This window comes from Oncorhynchus kisutch, linkage group LG22, assembly GCF_002021735.2.
Source record: "Oncorhynchus kisutch isolate 150728-3 linkage group LG22, Okis_V2, whole genome shotgun sequence".
In the NCBI taxonomy this organism is placed as follows: domain Eukaryota; kingdom Metazoa; phylum Chordata; class Actinopteri; order Salmoniformes; family Salmonidae; genus Oncorhynchus; species Oncorhynchus kisutch.
Window position 1 is genome coordinate 3,389,303 of NC_034195.2, and position 11,399 is coordinate 3,400,701.

Genomic DNA, 11,399 nt, shown 5'->3' on the forward strand with positions numbered 1-11,399 from the left:
GCATCAGAACGGCCAGGACCGGCCCTGGCAATGATCACGTCATAAGCTATCAATAACTGATGTTGACAAGATGTCCCATCTTATCGTGTCACAGTTTTTGACCTGACTGTGTTGTCTGTTTACAAACGAATACGTCAACGATGAGTTCCATTTCATGTACACTACAGTATCTTATCTGTGCTGATTTCCGCGTTCCACTTTTCTGTCCTGCACACTGCAGAGTTCTTTTTCTTTTTTTTCCTGTGTAGTCAGGTTCCGTTGTTTGTGTGTGTTATCCAGGTTCAACGGACTGCATCTGCTATGCAACTGTAGGCATCAACGACCCTGTGACCTCGGCCTTACACATCATAGTGGGTGAGTGCAGTTGTCCATATTGAAATATTGGCAGCACTTCCCATTAAAATGCCTTTAAAAGTGACTCTAAAGGAAGTGGAAGTAACGTAAGTTACGCTGCACCGATAAGTAGCATAAGCCACCTTTTATCACCATTCCAGGTAATTCCCCAGGACTCTATTGTGCATAGAAATGTTTGTCACATTTGTTACTTCTATGCTAACCCTACCACACACTCAGCTGACCAACAAGTGGCAGCAGGTAACCTACTTATTCAATGGTTTTGAGATGAGAGGAAACTGCTGGAGGTGTGTGTAGGCATGTATGTGAGTTTGAGCGCATGTGGGTGGGTTGTATCAGTAGACGCTGTTGGGAGGAGCTATAGGAGGACAGGCTCATTTACAATATGGAAACCACATGTTTTACTTTGATCCATTTATTCCATTCCAGCCATTACAATAAGCTGGTCCTCCTATAACTCTACCCACCAGCCTCCACTGGTGTGTATGTCTTATAGTAAAAGTACACAAATCCGTCACACCTGTGTAGGACACTGTACTATACCTGTGTAGGACACTGTACTATACCTGTGTAGGACACTGTACTATACCTGTGTAGGACACTGTACTATACCTGTGTAGGACACTGTACTATACCTGTGTAGGACACTGTACTATACCTGTGTAGGACACTGTACTATACCTGTGTAGGACACTGTACTATACCTGTGTAGGACACTGTACTATACCTGTGTAGGACACTGTACTATACCTGTGTAGGACACTGTACCACACCTGTGTAGGACACTGTACTACACACATCTGTGTAGGACACTGTACTACACACATCTGTGGAGGATTACTCATACTAGACTTGGGGGTGGGGGGTGGTCTCTTCACAGGAGATGCCCAGCCAATGGACGTGTGCTCGGTCCATCATAACAACACATTCCTGAGGTACTCTGTGTCCCTGCTTGGGTACGGTTTCTATGGCGACATGCTGGCAGACAGCGAAAGGAAACGATGGATGGGACCAGCCAGATACGACTTTTCAGGTAGGTCAGAAGAGTAGCTTTAACACTTAGGAAACTTTTAATACTGTTGCGGTAGACTGTTGCTAATGATATGACTTTTCAGGTAGGTCAGAGGAGTAGCTTTAACACTTAGGAAACTTTTAATACTGTTGCGGTAGACTGTTGCTAATGATATCGTGTGCCATTGTTTTTGCAGGTTTTAAGACGTTTCTCACACATCACTACTATGAAGGGACTGTGTCTTTTCTACCAGCAACGGACATATTGGGAACTCCACGAGACAAGACCAGGTGTAGAGCTGGGTATGTACTACTGTACAAATGCAACCTGTCCAATAATATCCACAACCAATTGTGTAGTTTAGTATTATACCCACATGTTTGTCTATGTAAATATCATCTAGATTTGGCTAGCCAACTCCATTCTCCCCTGTCCTCACTCCATCCCTGAGTTCCAGGTGCTTCATATGCCAACACAACGGACAGCTGTATTCCGAGGATGCCCCAGAGATTTGCGAGACTGATCCAGATGTTTCAGACAGTGGTAAGTATTTCTGCCTGAACACCCATATGACCTCAAGCCAACGCACCATGGGTCTCTACAAAAACCACCACCATGTACTTCAAAAGCACCACCCTCTATTTCTGCTCCCAGAATACAAAGGGGGGTGGCGGGTGATCAGAGGGAAGTTCCTGGCCATCAACGCGGCCAGTATGAGCTGTGCCTGTCCCCGTAGCCCCAAGGGCCTGTCCCCCGCTGCCCACCTCGCTGACGGCACCACCGACCTCATCCTCGTACGCAAATGCTCTCGATTCAACTTCCTGCGCCACCTGCTACGCCACACCAGCAAATACGACCAGGTAACCACACTGGGTGGGTCTACTGCAATGATGTCATGTTTTTTATGGCTACTCCAACCCGGGTCCACTTCTGTCTCTTTTCCCTTCAGTTTGACATGACCTTTGTAGAAGTGCACCGTGTGCGGCGCTTCCGCTTCACCCCGCGCTACTGCCAGAGTGACTCCGAGTTGGACCTGCGGGAGAATGGCAAGAGGCTCTTCAGCCAGATCTGCCGAGACCACCCGGCCTGCAGCTGTAGCCCTGCCTACAGCAGCTGGAACTGTGACGGCGAGATCCTCCCTCATGCTGCCATTGAAGTCGGGTGTGTAACCACTCCCTATAACCTGTTGTGCAAATATACAGTGCATTCGGAAAGTATTCAGACCCCTTCACTTTTTCCACATTTTTTTACATTATAGCCTTATTCTAAAATGGATTTTTTTAAAATAATCAACACACAATAACCCATCGTGACAAAGCAAAAACAGGTTTTTAGAAATGTTCGCAAAATCTGAACCAAAAATGTCCATTTGTCATTCTTGAGATGTTTCTACAACTTGATTGGAGTCCACCTATGGTAAATTCATTTGACTGGAAATTATTTGGAAAGGCACACACCTGTCTATATAAGTTTCCACAGTTGACATTGCATGTCAGAGCAAAAACCAAGCCATGAGGTCGAAAGAATTGTCCGTAGAACGCCGAGACCGTATTGTGTCGGGGCAAGGATACCAAAAAATGTCTGCATCATTGAAGGTCCCCAAGAACACAGTGACCTCCATCATTCTTAAATGGAAGAAGTTTGTAACCACCAAGACCCACCCAGCCAAACTGAGCAATCGGGGGAGAAGGGTCTTGGTCAGGGAGGTGACCAATAACCTGATGGTCACTCTGACAGAGCTCCAGAGTTCCTCTGTGGAGATGGGAGAACCTTCCAGAAGGACAACAATCTCTGCAGCACTCCACCATTCATGCCTTTATGGTAAAGTGGACAGACTGAAGCCACTCCTCAGTAAAAGGCACATGACAGCCCGCTTGGAGTTTTCAAAAAGGCACCTAAAGGACTCAGACCATGAGAAACAAGATTCTCTGGTCTGATGAAACCAAGATTGAACTTTTTGGCCTGAATGCCAAGCATCAAGTCCGTAAGTAACCTGCCACCCTCCCTACGGTGAAGCATGGTGGTGGCAGCATCATGTTGTGGGGATTTCTATCAGTGGCAGGGACTGGGAGACTATTCAGGTTCAAGGGAAAGATCCTTGATGAAAACCTGCTCCAGAGCACTCAGACTGGGGTGAAGGTTCACCTTCCATTTGGACAATGACCCTAAGCACACAGCCAAGACAATGCAGGAGTTGCTTCAGGACAAGCGTCTGGATTTCCCTGAGTGGCCCAGCCAGAGCCTGGACTTGAACCCGATCGAACATCTCTGGAGAGACCTGAAAATAGCTATTTTTGCTTTATCATTATGGGGTAGTGTGTGTAGATTAATGGGGGGGGGGACTTTTTAATCCATTTTAGAATAAGGCTGTAGCGTAACAAAATGTGGAAAAAGTCAACGGGTCTGAATACTTTCCGAATGAACTGTAACCCACTTCTGAAAGTGCAGTGCAGAAAATCAACATTTGATTTGATTTCCTGCCTTTTGTTTGCTTAAAACAATATCTCATTTGTCTTCTGCTCTTCCAGAGTGCACTGCCAGTTGATCAAGCTGTTTGTGCGAGGGATCGAAGAGCAGCCTGTGTTTGAGGACCTTCCCAGCCCGTGTGTAGTATAGATCCCCCCCCCCCCCACTGCTGCCCTACCCTATCAAAGTCACTGGAACAGTCCTACTGTATTTCAAAGGCTACTGCTGTCATATCCTTACCCCTGTGCCCTAACTTTTTCTGATGGTCTTTCAGACATCTGTTTTCTGGGGCCATTTTTGTTTGTCTGCCACATTTTAGAGGTCACATGTTCACAGGTCAAAGAGTACTGTTGATGGTACACTTACAGAGAGGTTCACCATCCACATCCACTATACTGAAGAAGAAATCATGAAAATACTAAAGCGGTATTGAATGTAGCTCTTTTCCGCTCTCCTTTTTCAATCGAGCGATGTTAACCTAGCAATTAACATGCTGTTCAACATTTATAGAACTCCTCTTTGCACGTTTTACAATGTATGCTGCTCCAAATTACGAATAACTGTTAGGTTTAGTTGATTTATTCATTTAGAGAAAACATTTAATTAGAGGATGTTTGAATTTTGCTAGCTGCTTGCACTTTTGTTTCAAATAGGCCGTATGCGTTTTGACCTTATAAGCAATGCCTTGTTAGAAGTTTTTACAGCACGAATTTGAATACATATGTATTGATGATCGGATATTGGGTGAACCAGAGAACTCTCTCGGGCAGTGTTTCCCAACTCCAGTCCTCAAGTACCCCCAGCAGTACATTATTTTTATTGTGGTCCCGAACAAGCACAACTGATTCTACTTGTCAACTAATTATCAAGCCCTTGACAATTGAACCAGGGGCCTCATTTATCAACCGTGCATACATGTCTTACTTAGTTCTGAGGTACGTGGAGATTCTAGAATTTCACACACAACATATACATACGCATGTTGTGAATGTTAAACCATACTATATCTGTCACACACAACATATACATACGCATGTTGTGAATGTTAAACCATACTATATCTGTCACACACAACATATACATACGCATGTTGTGAATGTTAAACCATACTATATCTGTCACACACAACATGTACATACGCATGTTGTGAATGTTAAACCATACTATATCTGTCACACACAACATATACATACGCATGTTGTGAATGTTAAACCATACTATATCTGTCACACACAACATATACATACGCATGTTGTGAATGTTAAACCATACTATATCTGTCACACACAACATATACATACGCATGTTGTGATTGTTAAACAATACTATATTTGTGGGCTTGAAAACGAGCACTAAAACATGACTTGGAAAACATTTTCACATTTTATGGTAACAAAAATTCCCACATTTGCTGTATGATTTGGAGATTCTAGAGCTGGGTCAGGATTGTTTCAAAAAGAAATCGCAATAGCAATTTTGATCGCAATTCTGTAGATGTGCGAGAAATTTTTTTTAAATATATTTTTTAAATATATATATTTTGCAGTGACCTATGCCTCCTATAGCGAGTGCCAAACACTGTCCACACGTACTGCACGATTGATTGTCCATTCAAACCATTTAAAAGTCAATGCTACAGCCCACACTTCTATGTAAGATACTAATTGTTGTTGAATATTTTGTTTATCAATAGAAGATAGAAACACAATCTCCTGCCTTGGTATAGGCTCTGAGATGAATAGGCTATTGTGTCTCGCTCCTGTCACAAAGCAATACTGTGGCCTACCCATACTGTCATATAGGCTACTGGTCTATTTACTTTTGAATGAGTGATGGATAAATGGTAGCCTAATATTTGTTGCGTAGCGGGAATAAAGCAGTCGTCAGAAAAGGAGCGATGTCCTGCAATATGATTTAGGTGTATATAATGAAAGTTAAATTACATATATTAGGCAACATGCTGCTACGCGATCTTCATACCAACGGCAAATGCATCCGTGTTATCATTAGAACAACGGTTTGTTTTTGTTCACCTAACATTCTTAGAATTCCTGTGCATCAAACACCTCAATTCCCCCCCAAATAACCATATTGGCTTGCAATACCACTAGAAGTTGCATGGTTTGAGATTTGTGTGGAGCTATGCATGCTTTTCCTTCAAAATGGTGTGCTGTTGGGGGTACTTCAGGACAGGAGTTGGGAAACACTGCTCTAGGGGTACCAGATACCAGCCAGACTCTTACCTTTAAAGGAGAAGTTAGATTATTTTTTACAAACAAATCTGTATTTCGAATGTAAATGGTATGTTCTAGAAGGGTCCAGACACTTTTTTTTTTTTTTGCGATTTCACGTGTTTGTGAGAGACCCCAAACAGTGATTCACTTCCTCATCCTCGTTGTGCAATACGGGTGCTCTGAAAAAAACATGAGTAAATGCTCCAAATACGTAGTCTTTTAAACGACAATGCTCTCAGTATAGTAATGCAGGTCTTTAGATATTGTACACATGTAATTGTCATTCCGAATCTTTTCCGCGCCGTTATATTCAGTTGGCTTCTAGGTACCCTCATTAAGGCCATAAGTCACTAAAGCAGGTCTTAGCAACTGGTATCTGGGCCTTTGAGCCATAAAATTGGCCAATGGTGTCCTTAAGCGATTAAGATGTTTCAAATGTGTAGTCTAATCAACCCCTCCTCTGGTGGTAGATTTTCTGCGAATCTCTTAGAGGAACGTGTCCGTCTCCCCTCTATCCATATGTCTGTCTAATAAATCTTTAAAAATAGAAGTTGTTCACGTCATCTTTTCCATACAGCATTTCTCCACACCTTGAACAGTTTTAAATTCTAAAGACCTCACTATACTGGGAGCTTTCCGGATTCTAAAAGGACTTATTTGGGTGTTTTTGGAGCATTTTTTTTTAGCTTTCTCAGAGCTCCTGTACTGCACAACAAGGATGAGGAAGTGAATCGCTGGTTGGGGTAAAAAATAGAGACATGAAACAAACCATCACCAATTCTAATGGTACACAAAATGTCCAGACTGGCAAGATTCTCATGGGATGCTGAAAAATCAACAATGTAGCTCGTCAACACAGTGTATGCGCTAAAACGTGTGACTTGTTACCATAGAAATAGTGGCTTTAGGCACATTTTACCAAGCGATCTCTGCCATTTGCGGCATTGTCATTCCAGGTTTAGATTCCTTGATATCTGAGGTATAGCAGTTAAAGGGAAATTCCACCCAAAAACTATCTTTTGACATTTGTTTCATTAGTCCATTGATTGATATTGTCTCAATGTTTTCCATGTCAGCAATCAAGTTTTCAAGATGTATAACTTTCAAAATACAGAAATACAGCCGATATGATGCGTTTTGCATCTGACATGGAAAACATTTTGGGACTATATCAAACAATGTACTGGGTGTCACTGCCCTCCACACTGTCACGCTGGTCTTGCTGCTGCAGACTAGAACTCATGTAGCAGTTGCTGAACATGAATGTGACAACAGTGACTAGCAAACACCACAAGGCTGTTTTCCCCCATCTGACCAAAATACGAGTCTCTACTGTATGCTACGGTGACTCATTGTGCAATGATTTTTACTTTGGCATCCTCCTTGGCTGCACAATTCCTCTCTGACCATGCACTCTCCTCTCTGAATTGTACACCAGGCAGCCATCAGGCAGATGGTCGTCCATCCATCCATGTTCCTTTTAGCTTTAGCTCGGCAGAACAGAATTACGCTGATTCATCATCCACTGTGACATCCACCCCTCCACCAGCACTAGGCACCCATTCAGTTTGGTTCACTTCCAGGCCCATTAGAAACTCTCTGTATCAGCCACTCTTAATGCTGCATTCTTAATCTTGGAGGTGCCCCCCTCATTTATGCCGACCCACTTTACATTATAGGAGTGCTGACTGTAGCAGAGTGCGGCTCCCCTATGGAGGGGAGAGCAGTGAGCGTGTGTCTGAGAGGCCATTACTCCACTAGAAATTGTGGGGCCCTGGTCGTCATCCCTAAGGAGTGTGTGTGTGGTGTCAATACAGCGCTGTGGGAAGTGTAGTGTAAATGCAGCCACAGCATGGCAGAGGAGGCTCAGCACTGCGTAGCACCGATCAACTCTGTCTTGTAAGGGTTCTCAGTGCGTGAGTAATGACACCACACACACACACAGCACACTCTCGTTAGGTTACAACTGATATCCTGATTTATTGGTATGTTTTTACCAATAAAACCCTAAACAAGCACACAACAGAAACCCCCTCTGTGATCTTGCAGGTTTCAAGATGTTAAGGATATGTAAACTCAGCAAAAAAAGATGCTATTTTCAACAAACTTAACATGTGTAAATATTTGTATGAACATACGATTCAACAACTGAGACATAAACTGAACAAGTTCCACAGACATGTGACTAAGAGAAATGGAATAATGTGTTCCTGAACAAAGGGGGGGGGTCAAAATCAAAAGTAACAGTCAGTATCTGGTGTCGCCACCAGCTGCATTAAGTACTGCAGTGCATCTCCTCCTCATGGACTGCACCAGATTTGCCAGTTCTTGCTGTGAGATGTTACCCCACTCTTCCACCAAGGCACCTGCAAGTGCATTTCTGGGGGGAATGGCCCTAGCCCTCACAATCCAATAGGTCCCAGACGTGCTCAATGGGATTGAGATCCGGGCTCTTTGCTGGCCATGGCAGATCATTGACATTCCTGTCTTGCAGGAAATCACGCACAGAACGAGCAGTATGGCTGGTGGCATTGTCATGCTGGAGGGTCATGACAGGAGGAGCCTGCAGGAACGGTACCACATGAGGGAGGAGGATGTCTCCCCTGTAACGCACAGCGTTGAGATTGCCTGCAATGACAACAAGCTCAGTTCGATGATGCTGTGACACACCGCCCCAGACCATGGACCCTCCACCTCCAAATCGATCCCACCTCAGAGTACAGGCCTCGGTGTAACGCTCATTCCTTTGACGATAAACGTGAATCCGACCATCACCCCTGGTGAGACAAAACCACGACTTGTCAGTGAAGAGCACTTTTTGCCAGTCCTGTCTGGTCCAGCGATGGTGGGTTTGTGCCCATAGGCGACGCTGTTGCCAGTGATGTCTGGTGAGGACCTGCCTTACAACAGGCCTATAAGCCCTCAGTCCAGCCTCTCTCAGCCTATTGCGGACAGTCTGAGCACTGATGGAGGGATTGTGCGAGGGCGATCAGCTGTCCGTCCTGTCTCCCTGTAGCGCTGTCTTAGGCGTCTCACAGTACAGACATTGCAATGTAATGCCCTGGCCACATCTGCAGTCCTCATGCCTCCTTGCAGCATGCCTAAGGCACATTCACACAGATGAGCAGGGACCCTGGGCATCTTTCTTTTGGTGTTTTTCAGAGTCAGTAGAAATGCCTCTTTAGTGTCCTAAGTTTTCATAACTATGACCTTAAATGCCTACCGTCTGTAAGCTGTCAGTGTCTTAACGACCGTTCCACAGGTACATGTTCATTAATTGTTGATGGTTCATTGAACAAGCATGGGAAACAGTGTTTAAACCCTTTACAATGAAGATCTGTGAAGTTATTTGGATTTTTGCAAATTATATTTGAAAGACAGGGTCCTGAAAAAGGGATGTTTCTTTTTTTGCTGAGTATATGAAGAATGATGTGGAGGTCTGTCTATTTTGGTTGAAAGTGGAACATTCTAAGAAATGACTACATAAAGAGTATTTAAACCTCTGAATAATTGTGTGGATATGTTATTGACTGTGTTATGCCTGCTGCAATCGGCCAATGTAATGATGGTTTGCAGAACATTAATTTCCAACACTGATGCAATAATACATTGTCAGAGGCTTGAGGTCGTTTTGCATAGCAGAATTATAGGCTCTTTCACAAAGGGGTTGAAGGAGACTAGAAATATTAGGCATAATCAAATCCCGCTAATTCACAAACGCACACAGGAACCTATGATTATTAACATTGCACTTTGCAGATATCGCTCTGCCATTTCCTGGTTGCTAAAATGAATAGTTTGCCTGATTTCAGCTTGTGATGAAATAAGCTAGTATAGTGTAGATAATTTGACCATCTAAACCACAAATGTATTTTCCATAACCAAAAATATTGTTGTTTCAGCTGTTTGAAGCTGGTGAACAAAACTAAAGTAAGAGACGCAAAAACAAATCTTAAGAATAGCAAGAATAGAAATTGTGCACATAGAACAGATCTACCGCTTCTTAATCTAAATAACTTACAAATTTGTTTGGGTCGCCCAAACAGTTATACTGCTCTTTTATTTTAAATGCAGGTGATCACTGATGTTAAACTATATGAAATGCTGTGGGGTCGGAAGAGATTTGTCTAATCCGTGTCATTTTGACTGAACTTCATTAACTTCCTGTTGACTGACAAGGTCAGAAGGAAGTAAAGGTTAGGGAACTTTAATAATACACCTGAGAGAAAATGGATGCATTAAAATAATGGTGCCTAACCTAATAAAGCGGAGGGACCAAGGCAGTCGAAAGGTGATGACATGGACCTTTTACGTAATAGAATGAGACTTTTTTTTCACTGAGCTGCCTCTGGGGAAAAAGATGCCCTGTCAAGCAAGACTGTGGAGTTAGTCAATTTAGGGGAATTTCACCGGAGAGGGTTCAGGACCTCAATGCCCTGCTGTTGACCAGGTTCTGTGGTTAGATGTCCTCGGGGATTGGGAGTTGAATTGAGCCTCGGCTGCAAAATCACCAGTAATGTAATGAAAAACACAAGTTATATTTGGGCCATATCTGAGAAATGTATTACAGTATGTGCCTAATTCATTTGGGGTTTACTTGCTCGTTTAGAATTAGTATCAAGTGCCATTTAATGAAGCTTCCATAACAAGGGGAAATCAATAAGCCCTTGCTATTGGAAGTGATGTAGGCTACAGTTTATATCACAACAAATATAAAGGTATTTTGTGCCACAAATTAAAAGCAATTTGTTAGTAAAAAATATATATATATTTAAAATGGCAGGTCAACACACTTAGGAGGGAAATTACCTGGATACGGGGCTTTACCAAGTCGATGAAAGCAAGAGGCCTGTCTCCGAGGCTCACAGCTCTATTATCAATACAGATATGGGACTCAAAGCCAGTGTGCTTCTTCATATCTTGGACCTTTAATGACAGCAAACGCTAGCGCTCGCCCCATTTTGTTGACGAACACACATTTGTGAGGGAGTAGACAAACGAGACGCCACCTGGTTTTATGGGCTCGTTACATAAAAATGACAGCAGGGAGAAAAATAAAGCTACAACAGCGATTTTATGCCACTGCCCCTGGCATGATGGGGAGATATTTCTACTCTACCCTTCCCAGCCGCCGTCTTTTCTCACTGTTGTGATACCGGCCATACATTACGCACTATCTGGACCAGCATGACAATGAAGCAGGGTCATTTTCCACTCGCTGTTGCATCTGCAAAGTGGATTCCAATCTCACACACTACACACACACACACAACCTATAGACACACACGCAAGCATGTGTGTGTATAACCCTCTCCACAAACCCCACACAAATG

General features: G+C 43.3%; 1 protein-coding gene across 4 annotated transcripts in view; it reads left to right on the forward strand.

The window, feature by feature from the left end:
* LOC109866842 (ceramide kinase) overlaps positions 1-9,573 on the forward strand; it is a 32,263-nt gene extending 22,690 nt beyond the window's left edge. For 2 of the 4 annotated variants that reach the window (XM_020455704.2, XM_031801428.1), the window contains exons 8-15: positions 280-354; positions 1,235-1,387; positions 1,563-1,668; positions 1,824-1,909; positions 2,021-2,226; positions 2,316-2,527; positions 3,895-3,969; positions 8,561-8,740. In XM_020455704.2, coding sequence (XP_020311293.1) covers positions 280-354; positions 1,235-1,387; positions 1,563-1,668; positions 1,824-1,909; positions 2,021-2,226; positions 2,316-2,527; positions 3,895-3,969; positions 8,561-8,651 — 1,004 coding nt within the window. In that variant the 3' untranslated portion in view covers positions 8,652-8,740. Of the gene's footprint in view, positions 1-279; positions 355-1,234; positions 1,388-1,562; positions 1,669-1,823; positions 1,910-2,020; positions 2,227-2,315; positions 2,528-3,894 lie in introns of all 4 variants that reach the window. The other 2 variants (XM_020455705.2, XM_031801427.1) reach the window with 2 other exon arrangements.
* Positions 9,574-11,399: the final 1,826 nt, after the last annotated feature.